General features: G+C 40.2%; 1 protein-coding gene across 1 annotated transcript in view; it reads left to right on the forward strand.

Moving 5' to 3' along the window:
* The first annotated feature begins 2,657 nt into the window (after window positions 1-2,657).
* Window positions 2,658-26,569, forward strand: part of LOC115222155 (ubiquitin-like-conjugating enzyme ATG3) — a 44,547-nt gene continuing 20,635 nt past the window's right edge. The window contains exons 1-5 of the mRNA XM_029792297.2: window positions 2,658-3,877; window positions 11,570-11,611; window positions 18,323-18,443; window positions 21,578-21,688; window positions 24,751-24,806. Coding sequence (XP_029648157.1) covers window positions 3,806-3,877; window positions 11,570-11,611; window positions 18,323-18,443; window positions 21,578-21,688; window positions 24,751-24,806 — 402 coding nt within the window. The 5' untranslated portion in view covers window positions 2,658-3,805. The remainder of the gene's footprint in view (window positions 3,878-11,569; window positions 11,612-18,322; window positions 18,444-21,577; window positions 21,689-24,750; window positions 24,807-26,569) is intronic.

Genomic DNA, 26,569 nt, shown 5'->3' on the forward strand with positions numbered 1-26,569 from the left:
AATTGTTGTTTCCTCAGTGAGGCCCAACGTCCGAAAACCCTTTCTCACCACTTTGTCCCATGTCTTCCTGGGTTCACCTCTTCCACAGGTTCCCTCTAAAATTAGAGCTCAAATTGTATCAAAAACTTATTTTTTCCTTTTTTCTTTTATTTGTTTCAGTCATTTGACTGTGGCCATGCTGGAGCACTGCTTTCAGTCAAACAAATCGATCCTAGAACTTATTATTTGTAAGCCTAGTTCTTATTCAATTGGTCTCTTTTGCCAAACCACTAAGTTACGGGGACATAAACACACCAACATTGGTTCTCAAGTGATGATGGTGGGAGACAAACACAGACATACAAACATATACATTTATGCACATGTTTGAAAGGTGGCAAGGTGGCAGAAACGTTAGCACGCCAGGTGAAATGCTTAGTGTTATTTCGTTTGCTGTGTTCTGAGTTCAAATTCTGCCAACGTCAACTTTGCCTTTCATCCTTTCGGGATCGATTAAATGAGTACCAGTTATGCACTGGGGTTGATATAATCGACTTAATCCGTTCGTCCTTGTTTGTCCCCTCTGTGTGTAGCCCCTTGTGGGCAGTAAAGAAATAACAAACATATACATTTATATACATACGATGGACTTCTTTCAGTTTCTGTCCACTGAATCCACTCACAAGGCTTTGGTTGGCCTGAGGCTATAGTCGAAAACACTTGCCCAAGGTGCCAGGTAGTGGGATTGAACACAGAACCATGTAATTGGGAAGCAAATTATTAACACATAAGAATCACAGTTGGTTTACCTGGTTTCCATGGTACATAAGTGACAATACCTAGCCACGCCTTACTTCCCTGGGCATGGACACATTGAAACTCCGACATCTGGCAGCTGACTTGGCAGACAACCATAAAATTATTAACCATCTTACAAACAATAACTCTGAGCACCTTTTCAAACTCCACCTGTCTAACACCCGTGGGTATATTTACAAAGTCAGAATACAGCACAGCTCCCATGACTTTAGGAAACATTTTTTCACGCTGAGAGTTGCTGAAGCATGGAACAAACTGCCGGCATCAGTTGTTAGTTGTCGGAGCACTGCATCCTTCAAAACTTCCATGCTTTCTGAGATTCGCCAACACTACACCTGATTTTCTCCCCTCCATACACATGCAAGCATGTATCTGACTCATACATTGTTCGCTTTCCAGACATTTGTACATTACTGCATACACTTTATACACACTTTCTGACAAGTTGTGGTGCACCTGAGCACTGTATACAATAATTTCATTATTATTTATATGACCTCCATACCTTGAGGGTATGCCCTGCCACTTGCCACCATTTATCTCTTTCTTCCCTTACCATCCCATTTATATTCTGATCCCTGTCCATTGTGAGCCTGCCCTGGCACTTCACCACTATCTCTCTCCAGCTCTCTTTTGCATTCTTGCTGTCTCCCGCGTTCTCTCTCCTCTTTCTATTGCTCTTCCCTCAGGCTGGATAGCTATGTGTCCCCTTTAGAGTGACACACCCGTTTCTTTCCTCATTCCCGATCACCATCTCTCTCTCTGGCCAGGTAACCATTTATCTCCTCTACAGCAAGACACCTGTTCTGCCTCTCTGTCACACTCTAACCTTTCATCATCTGACACAAGATCACCTCCTCCAGTTTAATCAGAGCTGACAAGCCAGAGAGCTGCCTCAGGTTCCATTCTGATTTGGCATGATTTCTACGGCTGGATGCCCTTCATAATGCCAACCACTTTACAGGGTGTGACACTAGCACAGGACCATTGCAGACCAATCCCTTCTCCAGGGGGAGTGGCCTTAATACTTCTGCTGTGGAGTACAAGGCCTTTTTGAGTGCTGAAAAGGGCCAGGTATCTTGGCCCTTTATCAGCTCATCTAAAGGTTCAGTGTCCTGAGGTTGTCCTACAGTACTTTATCCCATAGCAGAAGTCAAATTTTAAAGACATATAAAATGTAATAGTGACATAGTGGAAGTTATATTTTAAGACAAATGTAAGATGTAATAAATTATGAAGCAGAAGTTATATTTTAAGACGTTGTAATTGTTATATAGCAAAAGTCATAATTTGAGACATATGTGACTCATAATAGCTCTGTGTAAAAGGCATATTTTAAGACGTATATAAGATGTAATAGTTATCTTTCAGATGTTATATTTTAAGACATTTGTAAGATGTCATAATAGTTATATCACAGAAATAATATTTTAAGATATATTACATGCAATATTAATATTTTAAGACATAAATATATAAATATATATATATCTATGTCTTAAAATATTACTTTCGCTTTATATATATATATATATATATCTATATATATATATATATATATATATATATATTATATATATATATATATATATATATATATATATATATAAGCTGTAATAGTTATGTAACGAAAGTAACATTTTAAGACAAATGTAAGAAGTCGTAATAGCCGTGGAGCAGAAGTCATATTTTAAAGACATATGTTAGACGTAATGTAATAGTTATGTAGCAGAAGTTATATGTAATAAATACATATCGGAAGTCGTACTTTAAGACCTACGTAAGATGTCGTAATAGTCACATCTAGCGGATGTTGTATATCTATATTTGTGTGCGGAAGTTTACTCCTACCAAGGGCAGATAATTCAATTGACCCAGCTGATGTGAGAAGCTTAGTTGGCTGCTTCACGCTTGTTCTACACAAGCTTGGCAGGGTCTCGAATAATTCATAATTACATATATATATATATTTCGGGGATTAAAACAGGAAAAGGAAAAGGGGTCCTGGAAATATATACCGGCGTCTGTTATCGTTTTCACTTCTTACCTTCTCGTCAAGTTTTCCTTTTTTAACGAAGATCACACCCTATTTTTCTATCCTTCTGCTTTCCACGAAAACAAGGTACCGAATTTATATATATATATATATATATATATATATATATATATATATATTAAGTATCGGTCGTGGTCAGTATTGTGAAATATTGTCAGTATAAAATATCAGTCAAGGGAGGAGAATGGAGAACAGAGTTTTTGGTCGAGAGAATCTCTCTTAAAAGGGTAAAGGTTGTCGTCTTATCCCACTTGTAGTAGTGGGAACGGTGATGTAATTTCTTTAAAAAAAAGGACGAGAAAGGATTAAAAAAAAAGACCCTTCGTTGTTAAGTTCTCTATCGGAAAAAAAACGAAAGAAAAAGAAAAACAAGAACCGTTGATAGATTCACAGTCAAGGTGACAACCAGACTGGAAACTGAATGGAAAAAAGTCTCCTTTTTATTTCAGTTCGGAGCAAAATCGAGAGACAAAAAAAACAGACTTTCCCCCTCAATGGTTAATTTTCCTCGTCAACAGAAGAACCTGAATTAATATTATATATAAATATATATATATAAAGCTTCCTAAGAACAATTTTTCAATTGTTCTAACTTTATATTTATCTCCAAGATTGACTGACGAAATATCCAGGTGGGATATCTGATGAAACAACTGTCACACCAGCTGTATAGTTTGAATGAGAAAATTTAAATTTACTCTTCATTGAATCGCAGTATACAGTGGAACGAAATCAAAACGTTTAATTAAATATAATTAATTAATTAATTTTTATTTAAAATTCCACAAAAAAAAAAAAAAAACATCCGTGATTGTCTGAAAGAGTTGAAATTTTACTGAAAGAATTATTTTTGTGAGACGTTTGTCTCTGTTACCAGCTACACCGTAATTTCATCGCTTATTTTTGCTTCTTCGTATCTCGTGGTGTTTTCTCTTCCCAATTATTTCCACAATGCAGAGTATGATAAATGCTGTAAAGGGGACGGCCCTTGGAGTTGCAGGATACCTGACACCTGTTCTAAAGGTAAGATAACACAATATATATTGCTACTCATATATATATATATATGTATATATATATATATATGTAATAAATTTCCATTTATCTTGATAGATTTCTTCTTTAATTGATATCATCTGTTGTTAATATTAATTTATTATCAATATTTAAAAAGATCTGACTGATTATCCCCCAGTAAATATTCTTGCATCGAAGTGAATATTTTATTGGTTGTTTCTGTAGAATTTTAAGGTTCGCCTTTTTTTCCCAGCCAACGTGGCAAGAACCACAGAGCGAAAACCATTTTAGAAGTGATGATGGTTAATTATATAATTTTGGTGAAGATAATTTGGGATTTCTCTCATCTTAGTCAACTTGTAGCTTTCAGGGCCAGTTTTGACATCTAATGATGTCTGAAATTATTCTGATATCAACAGTTAACTGTTATCGGAAACCTTTTCCCGGAGTCTGTCTACTGACATTCTTCACCTGACGTTGTAACAACCCTGAACGAATCCAGGAAATATAAATCAGACAGAAGAAAAAAAACAAATCACTAGAAAAAGTTAGAACACAACCACACATATGTTCGTGTGTACATATGTGTCTATATATATATGTTATATATATATATATATTGGTAAAAACGGTAAGATAACAAAAGAAAGAAAGAGACCTCAATATTATGTAAATAGAGGAAATTTATCTATAAAATAATATGTTACATTACTCAATAGTCAAGATAAAACTCTGAGTTTCAGATGCCGAAGTGGAAATCCACAACACCATCTCTTCGGTTATCTGGCTATATATATATATATATATAGATGTGTATCATAGGTGAGTCAAAGATCTAGGGGTCGTGCCAAAGCATTTATCAAAAACTTCGGCACGAAACCTTCAGGTCTTCAGTCACTACACACATATCATGTAGGTGGGTCTATGTCTCGCCTACATGTAACACTATATATATATATATTGTATTATCATTACTTACAATTCATTTATTGTCAGTCAATAAACGACATCAAATATTTTGAACAACAACATTAGTACTATTTGTTTTGTTGGAAGTTATGGTTAATTTAAAACACTTATTCATCTTATTAACAACCTTTAACCCTAATTGTTCATTACATTAAAAAAAAATTGCTAATTTTTTCCTAGCCCAAATTATAATTTCTCTTTCCTTCTGTTGATTCCTTGACATATATACATATATAGCTGGCTCCTTGATTTGACAGAAATGTATCGTTTACTAGGTCCACACTGAGGTCCTTTACTAAGGCAGTATGCGAACCCGTACCTCTTAGCTCCAAGAAGATGCTAATTTCATTAACTTCACAGAAAGTTTCTGTTGGTTTCTGAACGAGAAAAATTTCCTCATAGCTTCATCCATTCGCAATTTCTAAACCCCTGTTAATTAAACATCTGTTAATTAGGTACCCTATTTAAAGTGCTTGTTACTCGAAAATCAATGACGTAGGCACTTATAGTAGTCGGGTCTTCATTTCTTTGTATTTCTGTTATTTTTCTTCTTTTCGGTTGTTAATTAGAAAGATAACTCTTCGTTTAATTCCCTAATGGCTTGCTTTCTTGTATGTCAAGTTCTGTACGGATACGTAACCAAGAAACTGTGAATCCCTGGGTAGAAATGATTGAGTTTCTTTCTTCTATGGTTCAGTGATTACAGATTTACACCTCACTAACATATTATGTTAATGTGTTTTGAGGGAAACCGAATTTTGTCCCCCCCTCCACCTCTCTCTTTCAAGCTCCGAGCAAGGTGGTTGCTTTGTAAGACCCGTCCAGGTATGAATGGCTCGCATTTTCCGATCGATTCTGCGTGCGTTGTCAAATTAGAAGTCACCATAACGAAAAAACGGTGGACAGGATAGATACATAATATCTAATAGTGTTGTCCCCCCAGTGAGATATATACTGATAATAAATACTGACAAATCGAAGGTAGATATCGATAATAAATCAAATATTTAATCACTTCAAATACAGGCTGTCCGATAAACGGTATCGTATTAGTGTTAGATAGCACCTCATATTGCTACATAATCAATCGTAACACTACATTCAAATTTAAATTGACCAGGTTTCGTATTTCAAAATGCTATTTTATCAATTTTTTATTTTAGTATCCTAAAATGTATAAACAAATATTATAGAGCATTAAGTAAAAGCCATCAACTATTTTTTTGCAAATGTTTTCATGATCAAACCGGCTCTAAACCATTTCTATCGGTCGCTAATTAGTTGGACGGGCAGGTTGTCTCCACCTAAAATAACTTAACATGTCACACACATACACACACGCCAACGTAGTTGATCGACCTGCTAGAAATAGGAACCAACTTTACCTGGAATAACACTATTCAAGGAAATGAAAGGACACATTAGATGAGGCATAGATAGACTCGCAGAAAGATGAGATCGATACGGGTAGAAGGCTTTGTATCAAAGGCCTGCTCTCTCAAAGGTGTCCTGCGGCTAAATATTTGTCACAGGTACTTACGTGGTCGTTCGTCCTACTAGAAACAACCGCCAAATCTCCTACTGTGTTAAGAAGGACGGTTACTTTGTGCGGTAAAGTTCTACATATTAAAACAAAAGATGAAGTGGTCACAGCTGGGACGCCTCTGAAGTCTGCTCATTCAGGTCTGACTTACAGGTAAACAATAACATCCACCAGAGACAAACCAGCTAAGGAGGCTTTTCGTTAAGTGTTAGAAACATTTTTAAGGCCCAGGATCGCTTTGCAAGTGTATAAATACATGTTGGGGTGCATGTTAATGTACCCCCACAGATTCTTATGCCCTTGTACATACTGGTTAGGTTTCATTGAATCATTTTTGGTCTTGAGACTTGAACAGTTTTTCCTATGGGTTTTTATTCTGTAAACATCATCAGCTACCGGTTTTGAATTTGAATTGCGCATGAAGATGGGCGCCTAGAAATAGCAGTTTAATTATCCTTAAATGACATCCTACCATTTTAAATTTAGAAGGACGCATTGGACAATGTAATGTACACAGTAATAAAGGAGGTGGATCGTTAATAAAGGATCGTTGCTGCTGGAATACATTTAATCACAGATCTGCTCAGTCAAGGTTCGCTAAACAGCTAGAGCAATGCCCGTCACAGAATCGTAGGAAACCCGCCTTTTTCTTTCTTCTTTTTCTTGTTGAGTCTGGGAGGAAAAAGCAGTGTCCGTGGTCTTTGCAGGTTGTCGTACTCCAGTGAGGTTGATGTCATTACTGTTCCTCTCGAACCTTTTGTAAGCCAACACCTGCAGGAAAAATCCCAGGGGACCAACGTATTGCGAAGGATTGAGTGTAGTGGGTAGTGCGGGGCTTGGTGGGGGGCTCGACTACTGCAACAAAGGGTGATGAGAGGAGGAGAGGCGTGTGGGTAGGGAGTGGTTGAGTGGAGGTAGCTTAGGCCTAGTCGACTCCAAGGAGCAGAGGCCATTAGTGTAGTAGTAGTAGTAGTATGCCAAATCAGACTGGAACCTGGTGCAGCTTTCTGGCTTACCAGTTCCAGTGAAACGATCTAACCCATGCCAGCATGGAGAGTGGATGTTAAATGATGATGATAATGATGGACAAGCAGAGGGGATAGAATGTCTGCGAGTTAGAGGCTGGAACATATCTGCGAGTGTTTTTTTATTTTTTTTATGTCAGTCAGTTGCGCAACCCTTTTCTAGATGTGGAGCACTGTTTCTCCATGTGTGCTGCAGAAATACTACCCTATGATGTGAGAACAACACTTCATTTGAGGTCCTCAGCTCAGCTTTGTAGAGTAACAATAATTGTTGGGAGCTGAAATACCTTCTAGCCCCGAAGAGAAGGACTAGTTGTTGGTATAAGTCATCATGATCGTTTAACGTCCGTTTTCTATGCTGGCATGGGTTAGACGGTTCGACTGGGGTGTGGGAAGCCAGGAGGCTGCACCAGGCCCCAATCTGATCTGGCAGTGTTTCTACAGCTGGATGCCCTTCCTAATGCCAACCACTCCGAGAGGGGCCAGAGGAGCTGCCATCGACCGCGATCGGATGGTGCTTTTTACATTCACTGGTATGGAAGCCAGTCAAGGTGGTGCTGGCATCGGTAAGTCTCAACAACATTAAAATTGTGCTTTTGCCAGGAGAGATCCTTAATGATAATGAGACCCTCACAGTTGGAACCATATTGGGGCCTCTAGCTGATCAATGAAGAGTGTGCAATGGTGTTTTGTTAATATGAGTAATATGGTTTTTGTTGCTACTGAAAGAGACAAGATTGGTAGAACTCAGTTTGACATTTTCATTAATGGAATTGGTGTGGATTTGGTGTAGCATGCCTAGGTTGCTAGGAGAATGATGCAGGGTGCGGAAATGTTAGGTGAGAATGAAAGATAACAGTGTCTGTGTAAGTGGGTTTTGTTGGGGGTAGCAAGCAAGTCAGCCATTAATGCATGGCAAGAAGGGAGTGGGTGACCAGACCAAACCAAACCCTAGGACACGATAGAATTGGTAGGATGAAGAACTGAAAGAGTTCCATCACCATATGCAGCAGTGGAGTGATCTGATTGGAAGCTACAGATTCAGAAGTTACAGGATGGATGGAACTTATCAACAGACAGTTTTGGTGAAAGATTCACATGCCAGACATAGTTGAAAGCTTTGTTGATGTGGGTTTACAACAACATTCATCATCATCATCATTATTATTATTTAACCCATTAGCAATTAAACCAGCCAAATCTGACCCAAATATTCTACCTGTTTGTGTACAAACTAGTTAGATCCAGTCTCTCACTCATCATCATCATCCTTTAACATCCGCTTTGCACGCTACCATGGGTTGGACGATTTGACTGAGGTCTCGTGAACCAGATGGCTGCACCATACTCCAATCTGATATGGCAGAGTTTCTACAGCTGGATGCCCTTCCTAACGCCAACCACTCCAAGAGTGCAGTGAGTGCTTTTATGTGCCACCGGCACGAGGGCTAGTCAGGCGGTACTGGCAATGGCCACGCTCAAATGCTGCTTTTTATGTGCCACCTGCACAGGAGCCAGTCCAGCGGCACTGGCAATGACCTCGCTTAAATGTTTTTTCACGTGCCACCAGCACAAGTGCTAGTAAGGCGACACAGGTAACGATCACGCTCGAATGGTGTTTTTAACGTGCCATTGGCACGGAGACTGGCTTGTTGCTCTGGCTACGATCTCACTTGTATGGTACTCTTAGCGCTCCACTAGCATGGATGCCAGTCATCAAATTTGATTTCGATTTCACTTGCCTCAACAGGTCTTCGCAAGCAGATTTTAGTGTCCACTGAAGGAAAGGCACGCATAAGTGGACTGGCTACACCCCTGGCATAGGCCACAAGCACAGCATATTTCCAGAGGTCATTGCCTCTGTGAGGCCCAATGTTCGAAGGTCATGCTTCACCACCTCATCCCTACAATGTCAGTCTAAAAATAAACAATCACATCATTGAAATCATGAAGCTAAAATATAATGCAGGATTAATTCAAAACAATGTGAATAAATAAGCATTGCATTTGACAGTAATCTGGTGAAGGTACATGGCTCAGTGGGTAGTGTTGGGTTCACAATCATACAGTAGTGAATTTGACTCCTGGACCAGGCTGTGTTGCGTTCTTGAGCAAGACACTTCATTTTACATTGTTTCAGGTCATTCATCTGTAGAAATAAGTTGCGATATCACTGTATCGGCCTTTGTCTTTTCCCTTGGATAACATCGGTCGCATGGAGTGGGGAGGCTGGTATGCATGGGGGACTACTGGTCTTCCATAAACAACCTTTCCCAGACTTGAACTTCGGAGGGGAACATTCTAAGTGCAATCCCATGGTCATTCATAACTAAAGGAAGTCTTAATTAATGACTGTAATCTGAATGCTAAAGGGTTAATGTCTGCTCTCCATGTTGGCATGGATGGGTTGGATGGTTTGACGGAATCAAATGAGCCTCAGACCCACATTGTCTTCCATGTCAACTTCGACATGGTTTCTACTGCTAGGGGCCCTTCCTAATGTCAGTCATTATTTTTACCAAATTTCTCCAACTCAAGAGCCTTGCTGGTGGGTCACAGAGGAGAGTGGGCCATCATTGGATCTGATTTTATGGAAACTGTACTGATGGTCATTGAGAAGAAAGAAAGTGTGAGAGACAGAAAGAGATTCTTGGTTTTGGAAGATGCCATTGTTTACAGCTGCCTCTATTACATTGGAAACATTAACATTGTGATAGCTTAAAATTTGACATAAATTTTACCCTCTTTACCTTTATATTCTTTTAAAAATATTATCTTTAACCAGACAATTTAACTGTGGTCATCAGAGGAGAACCAATGTTATCTCCCATCTGAGTAGAGTTTGGGGCAGAGACTGCTGTCCGCAAGTGTAACCCCTGTAAGTCAGAATGGCTGTTCTTGCGCATCTTCCTTGCTGTCTTCCAGGACAATGCCTTTTCCATTTTTGTCTGCTCGTACTGTGAAAAATGTTTTTATATTGTGAGAGGCAAGACTGTCTGTATTTGGGTAAGAGAAATGACAGATGGGAAAAAGAAACTGTCATGGTATCGGTTGCTCTCTGACAGGTTTATGGTCGAGCCTGTAGCAGTTGAGACATCCAGCATTCTTGACCCCTGGACCATATCCCTGTTCTCCACTATTGGGGAAGAGATTGCTGTGAGTCAAAGTGGCTGTTCCTGAGACTCATTCTGGCTATCATCCAAACCAACACCTTTTCCATTTTGTCAGCTGGTGCCATGAGAAATGTTTCTATATTGTGAGAGGTATCATTTTTTTTTTTAAAGATCAAAGTCTATGTCTTACCATTTCTTCAAATTCCATATAAAATTTTTATGAATTAACAAGGGAGCCTATATGTGATCATGCAACCTGCAAGAAATAGCAGCAAAACTCCCTTATATCACATTTAACCATCTTAAAATAAGTGTATCCGTTGTTTTAAGTGTAGTCCTATGTAGATGATGGTTAATTTTGAAACAAATAAACTGTCTGTCCATCTCCGCCCATGATTCTTAGGATAGTCCTCAGGCACCTCCTATCAGAAGCGACTGTCATTAGATTTTTTTGGTTGGATTCCCGAGTGCGATCAACAAAATTTATGGATACTATCCAGCTATATTGTTCTCGGTCTAAATTGTAGAGTTATTAAATAATAAATAATATTATTTCTGTTTTAGCACAAAAAAAAAAAGAATGAAAGAAAAACGCCTACAAATTTAAAGCTTAGGGACTTGGTTGATTATATTGACCTCAATATTAACAATTTATTGACTCCACAGACAGGAAATATAATTAATAAATAATAACGAAAATTGTAAAAGTTCAAATTGGAATGTTTGGAATTGAGAGAATGATTTCAGAAGAAAGAAAAAAAAAAATTAGAGTTTCCATTTTATTTTTATTGAAATTGTGTGGATTTGCAAATCATGATAAATTGATAAGTTTAATGATTAACAATCTGCTGTTCATTTTCTGATTAGGAAAGTCTAAAAAAAAGCACTATCTAGTAAGATAGTATTTAAACTTTGTAGAACAAATGAGGTAGAGAGAGAGAGAGAATGATAATTAGGTTATATAAGATATTTCTATGAATTTTGACTTTTTATTGCTGTGAATCATTCTTCTACTCTGTTATTAATTGTTTTGTTTTGTCTTTGGCAGGAATCCAAATTCAAAGAAACTGGCGTTGTAACTCCTGAAGAGGTTAGTATTTTACAGGCATTTGTCGCTTTAATAATGCTCTCTGTGTTCCACTGCAAAACTTATCTGGGGAATTCTGAGATGTTTGTATTTGCTTGTGTAGCTTTACGGAGGCTACACAAAGAAAGACCAGGGTGTGTGTACCCGTAAGAGTATGGAAGAGAAATTACAGCAGCACGTGAGGTTTTGTCACCTGTGCTGGTGGCACATAAAAGGCACCTGTGCTGGTGACATGTAAAAGGCACTTGTGTCTGTGACACATGCATGAAAGGCATGTATGTTTGTGACATGTAAAAGGGGCACGCATGTTTGTGACATGTAAATGGAGTGTGCATGTCTGTGACACGTAAAAGGGGCACATATGCCTATGACACATAAAAGGGGCACACATGCCTATGACACGTAAAAGGGGCACACATGCCTGTGACACGTAAAAGGGGCACACATGCCTGTGACATGTAAAAGCGGCACACGTGTTTGTGACATGTAAATGGGGTGTGCATGTCTGTGACACATAAAAGGGGCACCTGTGACTGTGACATGGAAACAGCATCCATCTTGGTGACATGTAAGCAGCACCCGTCTTGGTGATATGTAAGCAGATCCTGTCTCGGCGACACATATAAGGCCCCCATATTGGTGACATGTAAACTGCACCCAGTACACTCTGGAGTGGTTAGGGTTAGGAATGACATCCTATCAGAGAAACCAAGCCAAAACTGGCTGGAGCTTGGTGTAGCTCTGGCTTACCAGCTGCAGCCAAACCATCTTACTCATGCTAGAATGGAAAACAGATGATAAATGATGAAGATGTTGACTGAAACTGTGAAATAATCATAACCAACTTCTTTTCAATGGTGCATCTCTCATCAGGTTTAGTTGATAGTATTTTGTTTGGTATATTCCAGCATGGAAAACAGGCATTAAATGATGGTGACGTTTACTCTTCTACTTGTTTCAGTCATTTGACTGTGGTCATGCTCCAGCATGGCCACAAGTCGATCCCAGGACTTATTCTTTGTAAGCTTAGTACTTATTCTATCGGTCTCTTTTGCCAAACTGTTAAGTTACGGGGACGTAAACACACCAGCATTGGTTGTCAAGCGATGTTGGGGGGACAAACACAGACACACAAACATACACACACAAACATACACACACAGACATACACACACAGACATACACACACAGACATACACACACAGACATACACACACAGACATACACACACAAACATACACACACAGACATACACACACAGACATACACACACAGACATACACACACAGACACACACACACAGACACACACACACAGACACACACACACAGACATACACACACAGACATACACACACAGACATACACACACAGACATACACACACAGACATACACACACAGACATACACACACACACAGACATACACACACACACAGACATACACACACACAGACATACACACACAGACACACACACAGACACACACACACAGACACACACACACACAGACACACACACACAGACACACACACACAGACATACACACACAGACATACACACACAGACATACACACACAGACATACACACACAGACATACACACACAGACATACACACACAGACATACACACACAGACATACACACACAGACATACACACACAAACATACACACACAAACATACACACACAAACATACACACACAAACATACACACACAGACATACACACACAGACCACAGACACACAGACACACAGACACACAAACATACACACAGACACACAAACATACACACACATACACACACATATACATAACATATACATATATACGATGGGCTTCTTTCAGTTTCCATCTACCAAATCCACTCACAAGGCTTTGGCCAGCCCGAGGCTATAGTAGAAGACACTTGCCCAAGGTACCATGTGGTTGGGAAGCAAGGTACTTACCACACAGCCCTTCCTATGCCTAAAAAATAACATTAAAAAGCCTTTTTGAAGATGTTGTTTGGACTAAATATATTTGTTTCTGGTTTGCACAAGGCCAGCAATTTTGAAAGAGTGATTTTAGTTAATGCCATCAGCCTCAGTCCTTGACTCATCATCATCATCTTCATTGTCGTCGTTTAACGTCCGTTTTCCATGCTGGCATGGGTGGGAAGGTTTGACTGAGGACTGGCAAGCCAGAAGGCTGCACCAGGGTTTCTACAGCTCGATGCCCTTCCTAACGCCAACCACTCCGAGAGTGTAGTGGGTGCTTTTTACATGCCACAAGCACGAGGGCCAGTCACGTGGTACTGGCATTGACTGTTACTTTATCTTATGAAGCTCAGCATGTGAAGGGCAAAGCCAACCTTGGTGATACTAGAACAGTAAATATAAAGAATCGATGTAGTTTGGTTCTTGATATTCTTTACTCTCTCAGCATAGCATTTTGTCCAACCCTTTCACAACTCAACTATTTCTCTGCCCTTCCAAATATAATTCTTTAAAATTTTGGCACAAGGCCCACAATTTCAAAGTTTCAGTCGATTACAATGACCCTAGTACTTGACTGCTACTTTAATTTTATTGACCCTCAAAAGGATGAAGGGTAAAATTGACCTTGGTGGTATTTGACCTCGGAACGTAAAACAAGTCAAGAAATGTCACTGAGCGCTTTGTTCAAAACTGTAGCGATTCTGCCTGCTTGTTGCCACCATCACACAATGAATTATCCATCGTCTGTTTTATGGCAAGCATAAAATGGTACCAAACTATTGTCTGTTTTATGGTATCCAACCATTTCAGAATCTATTCTTCACAAAAGATACATCAACATTGCCAGACACGATAAATGGTTATTCTAAGAGAAATAGGTTGACAAACTTTGTTCTAGAATGTGCAAGGGGGTAGAGGAAAGATTCTAAGAATTGTGGTCTTGATCTGAAGCTGTGCAGAATAAAGAATAGTGGAAGTGAGGATTCAGCTGGGGTCCAGTGGAACTCTGTTCAAAAGCTTTCCAGATTTGACCATCCAATCTTACTCCAAGATACAGTGAACCAGAACCATGTTATTCAACATGTCATCCTTTTTCGTAATAGAATAGGATGTGATTTCTAAGAAGATTCGGTGCTGCTATTTTTAGCATGTTGGGTAATCATGCGAAGACTCCCTTGGCTCATGGTACAAATGAATCAAATTTAAGAGGCTTCATGAGCTGTTTGGATCATTTTAGTCTTTTTCTTCTTTGGAATTGATGGAGAAAGGTTTAAGAACAACTTCATGCATGGGAATTTGTACTGACTGAATTTCTGAATTAGCAGTTTTCTGGCTTCTTTTGATTTCAAACTCTTTTCTCAGAAGTCATTCAACAGGGCCTTACGATGATGATGATGTTTAATGTTCACTTTTCCATGTTTACATGGATCAGAGGGTATTTATTGATGCAGATTTTCTGCAGCTGGATGCCCTTCCTGTCACCAACTCTCACTTGTTTGCGAACAAGGTAATATTTCCCCCCGTCCAGATGTGTTTTATGGAAGGCTGCAAATTCACATCACTTCTACGATGGTGATTCTCAATCACAATCATAACACAATGTCAAGGCAAGGGTACACACGTAAATAATATACAATGGGCTTCATCATCATCATCCAGTGTTTTAAATCTGGGTGACCGGATCTACCTCGATGCCATAGCAACCGAGGTAGGCTGGTGCAGCCCACCCCAATCTTCGGGCTGGCTGGTGCCCATTTTCCTTTGCTATCAGGAGGCTTTTTTGGCACTGGATTTTCTATGGGGTGCATGCCCTTGCTTACCCCCCAACCTCAGTTTCTAGACATGAATGGTCCCGAGACCAAGGCCTCTACCAAGATTTCTAGAAATGCGATGGAAAACTAGCTCAGGAAGGCAGGGACACTATTCCCTGAGACCCCTTTTGGAGCTCCCCTGCTTTCGTCTTGTAGTTTCCATTTACCAAATCCACTTAGAAGGCCTGGGGCTTTTGTAGAAGATGCTTACCCAAAGTGGGACTGAACCTGAGACCTCATGGTTGAGAAGCAAGCCAAGCTTTTCAATCACACAGTCACATATGCATTGAATTGCATAATTGTGAGAAGATGGGGAAATTTCAGAAACAAGCCATATTCTCTCCTTTCAAAAGGTTGACTGAATGAAAGGCCTCTAGTCTTCAAACTTCAGGAGGTTCAAGACTGGCCCTTTAGTAAAACTATTTATATTACTGTTATAGTTGGGGATGGTCATATTTTTGCCAATTAACCACTTCATTATTATTATTCTTATTTTGATGTCCTTTGTCTGGAAATCTTTCGTTACATGTCCTGTGACCTCTTCAGTGATTCTCCATCCCATGTGTCTCCTCCTGTTCTGTTTTATCTATTCTGAAGAGGTCACAGGATGTAACAAAGGATTTCACACAAAGAACACACTAAAACAAGAATAATATTAAAGCTGAAGAGACGAACAATTACAGGTTGTTGTCGACTTACAACCACGATTGGTTCCGACTGACTGGTCATAAGTCGATTTGGTTGCAAGTCGGCCTATAGGACTACATAGCTTTGTTTTTATATTTTTACATTCTTAACCCTTTCGTTACCAACATGGCTGAAACCAGCTCTGGTTCTGAGTACAAATGTCTTGTTTCCATAAGTTCTGAATTAAAATCTTCCACCAAACCTTAGTCACAATTTATGTTCCTAACACTAGCTGAATGATAACTGAGCTATTTTACTAAATTCTTTGTTATATTTAAAATTAATTGAAAGAAACACAGAGCATCTCAAAATAAGTACAGTAATGAAAGGGTTAAAGTACATTCTCAGGTAAAAGTCACACACCATTCTGTATTATACTACAACAGTGTTATTTGTTTGGAGTCTCAAGCAGTCGTCTAATAAACAAATACGAGGTTTCCTTGATGTCCCCATGACAGGATACTCATCCAACACTTGGGATAACCAAACCTAGGGGAAGCGTTTGTCACTCTGCCTGAAATTTGGAAACAATATGCTGTACTGTTTGGCATTTGTGCTGGAAGCTGTAATACAAACATTTCAGAAAGTTTGGGTGTCAGTCTGAGTACTAAGAGTGATAAAATCAAACGTCCAGTCACCATCATGGTGTTTGGTGTGATCACTAGTAATCTTCCCACATGGCCTCAGGCTCAACACGGAGGCCTACATCAAGTGCCTGGAGGAAGTAGTGCTGTCCTGGGTTAAGAGGGTGGCCACTGGAAGACCCTATGTCAGGCAACAGGACTCTGCACTATGCCACACAAGTAGGAGAGCCCAGTCATGGCTGTCAGACAATTTCTGTGACCACATCACCCCTAATATCTGGCCACTTAACTCCCCAGAATGCAACCCACTTGATTATTATGAGTGGGGGGCAGTTGAACGAGAGATGAACAAAACTCCTTGTGGCACCAATGATGAACTGAAGGCAAGGATTATGGCAGCATTGACCAACTTAAACAAGGAGACCGTCCAGAAGAGTTGCAGGAGATTTCGAAGTTCTCTAGCCAATGGCAATTTTATTGAATAAATTTACTATTTAGTATTTCAAGATATCTGTATGTAATTTTGGTAAATATATCTGTTCAAATGAGATGTCAGTGTTATTCACCACACCCTGTGTGTGTGTGTGTGTATAGGCGCTGGTGTAGCTGTGTGGTAAGAAGCTTATTTCCCAACCACATGGTTCCGGGTTCAGTCCCACTGCATGGTACACCTTGGGCAAGTGTTTTCTGTAAGCCTTGGGCTGACCAAAGCCTTGTGAGTGAATTTGGTAGAGGGAAACTGAAAGAAGCTCATCATATATATATTTATATATTTTTGTGTCTGTCTCTGTTCCTCCAGCCCCACCATTGCTTGACAACTGGTGTTGATGTGTTTACATCCCCATAACTTAGCAGTTCGGTAAAAGTGGTCGATAGAATAAGTACCAGGCTTACAAAGAATAAGTCCTGGGGTTGATTTCTTCAGCTAAAAGGTGGTGCTCCAGCATGGCTGCAGTCAAATGACTGAAACAAGTAAAAGAAAAGAATAAAAGAATATATATATATATATGTAGTTTACATTTCCATATATATGTATGTATGTGTGTATATATATATATATATGTGTGTGTGTGTGTGTGTGTGTATAGTAGCTATTATGCAAAAGAGTTGTAAGTCCAAAACATTGCTTTTTCAGAAAATGTAAAAGTAATTTTGCTATTCCATAGTAAAACTGTTATACTACACTTTGACAGTTTTTGGTATCTTGCATTCTAAAGAAGCTGGAGACACAATAGTTTGACCAAAAGAACCAGCTTTTGGTCAAACTATTGAAAAAAACCACATTTGGCTAAATTTGGACATACAACAGTTTAACATAATAGAAACGATATGCACACACACACAGAATGATCTTCTTTATTATGGCGAGCTGGCAGAAACGGTAGCACGCCGGGCGAAATGCTTAGCGGTATTTCGTCTGCTGTTACTTTCCGAGTTCAAATTCCGCCTGGGTCGACTTTGCCTTTCATCCTTCCGGGGTTGATAAATAAAGTACCAGTTTCGCACTGGGGTCGATGTAAACGATTTAATCCCTTTGTCTGTCCTTGTTTGTCCCTTCTATGTTTAGCCCCTTGTGGGCAGTAAAGAAATATATTATGAATATGTTTCCATGTTAAATGCTTTGTTTCTGTGTTGCTGACCGGTTGTTTATTAGTTTGTTGCAGCTGGAGATCATTTGGTCCACCACTGTCCAACATGGCAGTGGTCATCTGGAGACGAGGCGAAACATAAACCTTATCTGCCAAAAGACAAGCAGTTCCTCATCACAAGAAATGGTAAGTTGAAGTGAACAGAATCATCATCATCATAATTGTTTTACGTCTAGTTTCCATGCTGGCATGAGTCGGCTGAGTCATCATAGTTTGTGTGAGTTCTTACTCAGAGTTACTGACTGCCTACTTGGGTTTGCAGGACTGCATCTTCTTCGTATATTCTGTTTTATGGATTAATTGATTAATAGGCACAGGTGTGGCTGTGTGGTAAGAAGCTTGCTTCCCAACCACATGGTTCTAGGTTCAGTCCCACTGCGTGGCACCTTGGGCAAGTGTCTTTTACTATAGCCTTGAGCCGACCAAAGCCTTGTGAATGGATTTGGTAAGATGGAAACTGAAAGAAGCCCTTCATCATCATTTAATGTCTGTATTCCATGCTAGGATGGATTGGATGGTTCGACCAGGGTCTGGGAAGCCAGGAGGCTGCACCAGGCTCCAGTCGGATCTGGCTATAGTAGAAGACACTTGCCCAAGGTGCCATGCAGTGGCACTGAACCCGGTACCATGTGGTTGGGAAGGAAGCTACTCACCACACAGCCATTCCTATGCCTAAAAAATAACATTAAAAAGCCTTTTTGAAGATGTTGTTTGGACTAAATATATTTGTTTCTGGTTTGCACAAGGCCAGCAATTTTGAAAGTTAATGCCATCAGCCTCAGTCCTTGACTCCTCATCATCATTGTCATCGTTTAACGTCCGTTTTCCATGCTGGCATGGGTTGGAAGGTTTGACTGAGGACTGGCAAACCAGAAGGCTGCACCAGACTCCAATCTGATCTGGCAGAGTTTCTACAGCTGGATGCCCTTCCTAACGCCAACCATTCCGTGAGTGTGGTGGGTGCTTTTTACATGCCATGTGTGTGTGTATCTATGTGTTCGTCTTTCTGTCTGTGTTTGTTCCCCTGTCACTGCTTGACAACCAGTGTTGGTGTGTTTAAGTCCCTGTAACTTAGCAGTTTAGCAAAAAGAGATTATAGAATAAGTACTATGCTGTAAAGAGAAGTCCTGGGGTCAATTTGTTCCACTAAAACTCTTCAATGCTGTGCTCCAGCATGGCCACAATCAGATGACTGAAACAAAAGAGAGAAAAGAACTGACTACGTCCCTGCCATGTAAATAAGATTGACCAATCAAGATCCTGTTTCAATTCATCATCATTTTGTGCTAACCATTTTCTTTTTGTAGCAAGGAGAAACTAAGTGAATCCCGATGAAGTTTTAATGTAAACTACTTAATGCCATTTTTCTCCCTGGCTATTGAAACCCCACTTGTATAACCATGGGGGTATAGTTTCACTGTAGTGAGGCTATTAAAGATGATGATGTACTTGTGGTCAAGAAGTCTGCTTCATGGCAACCACATGGTTTTTCACATCAAGTCCATTGTTGGTGTCTTGGGCAAGTGTCTTCTGTTATAGTTTCAAGTTGACCAATGCCTTGTGAAGAGTGAAATTTGGCAGATGGAAACTATATAAACCCCTTGTGTGATATGTATATATATATAGGTGCAGGAGTGGCTGTGTGGTAAGTAGCTTGCTTACCAACCACATAGTTCCGGGTTCAGTCCCACTGCGTGGCATCTTGGGCAAGTGTCTTCTGTTATAGCCCCGGGCCGACCAATGCCTTGTGAGTGGATTTGGTAGATGGAAACTGAAAGAAGCCTGTCGTATATATGTATATATATATATACATATATGTATGTGTGTGTTTGTGTGTCTGTGTTTGTTCCCCTAGCATTGCTTGACAACCGATGCTGGTGTGTTTACGTCCCCATCACTTAGCGGTTTGGCAAAAGAGACCGATAGAATAAGTACTGGGCTTACAAAGAATAAGTCCCAGGGTCGATTTGCTCAACTAAAGGCAGTGCTCCAGCATGATCACAGTCAAAATGACTGAAACAAGTAAAAGAGAGACAGAGAGAGAGTATATATATAGTTGGCCCACTGGGAGTGAGTGGCTTTTCTGTAAGTGTCACAATATCTCTTAGGAAATTCTCTAGGAAAGAGAAAACCTGTGACATTGACAATATTTGATAATCTAGACTAGTTCTTCTTTACGAGTTTATGTTGTCCATGTTCGGAGAGTGGGATTGGATTTGTGCAGATTCTTTCCCAACTACTAAAAAAAAAAACTTTCATGCACAGACATCGCTTGAAAAAAAAAAGTAAGGCCTATCACAAAAATGGCTGGTCATAGCCTTCGCATCTGTAGGACTTTCGATCAGGCGATGGCAATACTCAAACATGAGTCTGCAGCCATCATATATATATATATATATGTGGGGGGGTGTCTATTACACTCCCACCGCTTGACAACCGGTGTTGGTGTGTTTATGTCCCCATGACTTACCAGTTCAACAGAAGAAACCAATATGTATTAGGCTTAAAGAAAAAAGTACTGGGGTCGGCTCATTCGACTAAAAATTCTTCAGGGCAGTGCCCCAGCATGGCCACAGTCTAATGACCGAAACAGGTAACTGATAAAAGATATATATTTTCTTTTATTTGACTGTGGACATGCTTGAGCACCGCCTTTTAGTCAAACAAATTGACCACAGGACTTATTCTTTGTAAGCCTAGTACTTATTCTATCGATCCCTTTTACTGAACTGCTAAGTTATGGGGATGTAAACACACCTAAAAATAATGGTTCAATTAGGTTAAGTTTTATTTATGAAATACTGTTGTTCTGAATTTGCTGCAGAATGTGGCCTAAGTTTATTTTGGTGGTGGTGTGGTAGGGGAGGTGCTAGGGATGTGGCTCAAGTGTCAAGGGAGCAACGGCCCGAAAAACTTTGGGAACCACCGATGTACATGGTGGGCTTCTTTCAGTTTCCATCTACCGAATCTACTCACAAGGCTTTGGTTGGCCTGGTTCTGTAGTTGAAAACACTTGCCCAAGGTGCCATGCGGTGGGTTTGAACCTTCAACCATATCACAGCTACATCGATTAAAATCATTTGTAATTAAGAAGATAACGAAGTAAATTACGAAAAGAAGATCCTCTGACAATTGCATCTTCCACCCTCCCTCCTTCCACCTTTCATATTGTAATGTTTAACGTTGCTTTTTGTCTTATTTATGAATTTATCTTATGTTTTTTTTTTTTTTGTGGTCTTTTAATTTGTACACATGTGTAGTTCCTTGCTACAAACGTGTTAAACAGGTTGATAACCATTCAGAAGAGACAGAGAAGATTCTTGATGAAGATGATGATGACGGCGGATGGGTGGACACCCATCATTATGCAGGTAAATAAGCAGAGCTTCCTTTTCAATTTATGTTTCTCGACATACGTTCATGATCAAAAAAATTCATGGGGACAAGGAACGACGACAGTGAAAGCTTCTTGGGAGAAAAATGAAGTATAAGCGGCATCAGATGTAGTGTGTGAGAGAGAAAACTTGTATGGTCATGTGACGTGTATGGTCATGTGACGTGTATGGTCATGTGACATGTATGGTCATGTATCATCATTGTCATCATCATTTAGCGTCCGCTTTCCATACTAGCATGGGTTGGACGGTTCAACTGGGGTCTGGGAAGCCAGAAGGCTGCACCAGGCCCAATCTGATCTGGCAATGTTTCTATGGCTGGATGCCCTTCCTAACGCCAACCACACTGTGAGTGTAGTGGGTGCTTTTTACATGCCACCGGCACAGGTGCCAGACGAGGCTGGCAAACGGCCACGGTCGGATGGTGCTTTTTACGTGCCACCGGCACTGATATCACAGCTACAATTTCCATTGATGTTGATCGATTTCAATTTTGATTCTCACTTGCCTCAACATATATATATATATATATATATATATATATATATATATATATATACATACATATATAGATATATACATCTTTAGATATATAATAATAATAATAAAAAGTAACAGTACACACACATACAATGGGCTTCTTTCAGTTTCCATTAACTATATCCACTTGCGAGGCATTGTCCGACCTGGGGCTATAGTAAAAGACACTTGCCCAAGGTGCCTTACAACGGGACTGAACTTGAAACCGTCTGGTTGGGAAGTCACATCTGCACCTATTATGTGAGTAACAATTCTGAGTAGGAGTTGATTACAACTGTCAAGACCCAGTCAACACATGCCAACATGGAAAAGAGACACAAAGCGATGATGGTGATAGCAATGTGTATTTGGAAATACAATTTACTGCAGTAAACAGTGGGAGATCTGTGTTATTTCAGACTGTGTGGCTGTCTTGTTGCAGGTACGTGCCATCAGTAATTACTCAGGATAGGCAGTTGGAGACCTTTGTGTAGTAAAAAAACACAAAAAAATAAGCAAAACACAGGTGTGAGACTGAGGTGAAGGCAGATTTATTTCTGCCTTTATAGCACGTAAAACGTTGTAGGAATGTATGCAGCATGTGTACTACAGCAGTACTATACGTAATTTTAATACTGAGATTGAAAGGCAGGGGCAAATTATGCCTACCTAATCTATAAAATAATAAAATATTTTGTATTTTATGCATAGTAACCAGAGTAACCTTCATAATTTTATTGAATTAGGTGCATATTTTGCCATAGAAGGAAAATGTTTCTATCGATCTATTTTATTCAAGGTAGGCACTGTCTACCTTGCCTACCTAGGTGGCACGTACCTGTCTTGCAGTATTGAGATGCCACGGCTTAATAAACATCCCTGTCATCATTTAGAGAAATATTGCAATAATGATGATGAGAATGTTGAAGTTTAATGGACTTCACTGGCATTCGCTGCCATCATCATGCAATTTACCGAATTTTTCCAGCATGCAAGTTGAATTTTTTCAGACCCAGATTTCCGACCAAAAAGATCTCGGTCGACATGGTAACTTTAGAGGACCAAGAATTCCATGTGAAAATACAGCGAGATTCAGAAAGGCAGTGATGATGTTTGAATGATTACATGTTTACACTGTATATATTCTACACTAGCACTATGATCCGGCAACACCGGGTCATAGCACTAGGGCATGCATATACAGCCGCATGCGTGCGCACATACACGTGAGTACTGTCAAAATCTCCGACCAATCACATGCAGCTAGCGTATCAAGTTTCGTGCATTTTGATTGGGTTTTGGATAGAAAATTCACAAAAAAGTCACTTCTGTTGATTTTTTAATGGCTTTGCAGGGTGACTGAGGAAATGTAAAGATGTGCACGACCACCCTTTGAAGGTTTTGAATGACCATTGAAAGTGCAACCCCTCTAACTGAAAAACTGGATTTGTATAAGGGACACACAGACATTTTGCCGTTTATATATAGAAAGATTATATGTATTCTACATCTTGCATGCTGCAAAATAAGGTAGTTTTAATGAAGAATACCACTTCGGTATGTTTTCATCGTGGAATTCACTGTAGATTAGGGGATGAAATCAAACCAGCCCTGACAGAAATATCAGCTTATCTCATGTATGTGTAACAGAATCAGATTCGGTAACACTGGAGGGGTGTCCGATCTGATACCGTCACGCAGGAGTGGCTGTGTGGTAAGTAGCTTGTTAACCAACCACATGGTTCCGGGTTCAGTCCCACTGCGTGGCATCTTGGGCAAGTGTCTTCCGCTATAGCCCCGGGCCGACCAATGCCTTGTGAGTGGATTTGGTAGACGGAAACTGAAAGAAGCCTGTCGTATATATGTATATATATATATATATATGTGTGTCTGTTTGTTCCCCTAGCATTGCTTGACAACCGATGCTGGTGTGTTTACATCCCCGTCACTTAGCGGTTCGGCAAAAAGAGACCGATAGAATAAGTACTGGGCTTACAAAAAAAAAAGAATAAGTCCTGGGGTCGAGTTGCTCGACTAAAAGCGGTGCTCCAGCATGGCCGCAGTCAAATGACTGAAACAAGTAAAAGAGTAAAGAGTAAAAGAGTATACAATTTAGGTAGAATAACAGAGACAAAGTCAGGCGGTCTACGATTACAGTAAATGGTGGTTTATTCTCGGTTACAATCAAGAACTAGTGCGCGTGTTCTCTAGTGGGGAAACCGACAGCCGAATCCGCAGGACTGATTGCTATGCTTTCTCGTTGTGAGTCAAACGATTCGTCGGGTTCGCTCCCGCTTCGTTGGGGCGAGGTCCTCAGAGAGAAAGTCAAGACACGCCCGTTCTCGAGCGCCGCTTGAGCCAGAATGGATGTTTTAGCGATCTGCGTTTTAGGATTCAGTTCCTGCACCTGCGCATGAGGAAGACTTCCGGTGGCCAACTGGAAGTAATCCAATTCTGCGCATGTGCGCTGAACCTTACACAGCAGCATCACTACATATGTGTTTTTTGGTTCTTTACAGATTCCACAGTATCATCGGCAGCAGAAGCCATTGCTGACATGAGGTTAGATTCACAGGTAAGTTGATGTCTTTTCATCTGGATTAGCTGTGCTGGTGGATTGTACCTGCTTCCTGGTCATCCCTGATTGAGCAGAACTTGGCTATTTATATGGTGTAATGAACTGACTAGTAATTTGTTGATCGGTTTCTAAACGACCATTATGTCATGCGGATTTGGTTTGGTGTATTTACCAAGGAGACCACAACCATCATCATGAATGTCATCTTCATCACCACTACCGTCATCATCACCACCCCTGCTCTTGTCGCACCACCGCCCTTGTCGCACTGCCGCCCTTGTCGCACTGCCGCCCTTGTCGCACCGCCGCCCTTGTCGCACTGCCGCCCTTGTCGCACCGCCGCCCTTGTCGCACCGCCGCCCTTGTCGCACCGCCGCCCTTGTCGCACAGCCGCCCTTGTCGCACAGCTGCCCTTGTCGCACCGCCGCCCTTGTTGCACCGCCACCCTTGTCGCACCGCTGCTCTTATTGCCACCCCGTCCTTGTCGCACCCTGCCCTTATTGCCACCCCATTCTAGCATGGAAAAACAAACGTAAAAATGAACAAATGACATCCTAGGTTTTTTAAGATTATCTTTAAATATAACCAACAGAAGAACCAAAATTGTCTTCAATGGCATTTTAAAAAAAATAGCTTTATCTTTGTTCTTTGCTCACCTTGAGCGTCTGATAGCAAAAGTAGGTCAAAGTAAAGCCAAAGTTAACAGGTAGGAATCACAAGTTTAGTTCGTTTAATTTGGTCTTAACACCTGAGTTATGTAAAATATTACAGAAATACTGAAACAGAGATAAGATATAATTTCTTGATAATGTAGAAGATATCTGAATCTGTATTAGTCAGCAAAGATTGGGTAGAACATTCTCCCTGGAATCAAAATAGCTATTTTTTTATTTCTAAGAAGCTTGCTTCCCGGCCACATGGTTCTGGGTTCAGTCCCTCTGCGTGGCACCTTGGGCCGACCAAAGCTTTTTGAGTAGATTTGGTAGGTGGAAACTGAAAGGAGCCCATCATGTTTATATCTATGCGTTTGAGTCTTTGTGTATGTTTGCCTCCACCACCGCTTGACAACCGGCGTTGGTTTGTTTACACCCCCGCAAATTAGTGGTTCAGCAAAAGAGATCGATATAATAAGAACCGGGCTTAAAAGAAAATACAGGGTTTGTTTCATTCAGTTAAAATTCTTCAACATAGTGCTCCAGCATGGCCGTAGCCTAATGACCAAGATAAAAGATAGGTACAATGTTGATTACTTTACTTGTAATGTTGGTCACAGTCATCTTACTGAATGGATGTACCTTCCCACCAAAATATAAAAAAAAGGGGGGGGGGTCCCTTACTCATCATTATCATCTTAGTTGTATATACCTACTTTCCCATGGTTACAGTGGGTCAAATAGAAGTCTCACTCAAATTACTCCCTACTGTCACAATACATTGGATGACAATGTAGTTTGGGGTTAATAGTGACTGAACGAAAATATGTAAGCATCACGGTAGCTCAGTCAAGCCTGGACCTAGTAGTAGTAGTACTAGTAGTATTGGGGAAAGGCGACAAGCTAGCAAAATGCTTAGCCATATTTCATCTGCCGTTTATGTCCTGAGTTCAAATTTTTTTTTGGGGGGGGTCGATAAAATTAGTACCAGTTATGCACTGGGGGTCAATGTAATAGACCTAGAGTTAAACTTTGACAGCAACAACAGTTACTTGACTTTTTATGTTCTTCATCATCATCATCGTTTAGGGTGTGCTTTCCATGCTG

This window comes from Octopus sinensis, linkage group LG19, assembly GCF_006345805.1.
Source record: "Octopus sinensis linkage group LG19, ASM634580v1, whole genome shotgun sequence".
NCBI classification, from domain to species: Eukaryota; Metazoa; Mollusca; class Cephalopoda; order Octopoda; family Octopodidae; genus Octopus; species Octopus sinensis.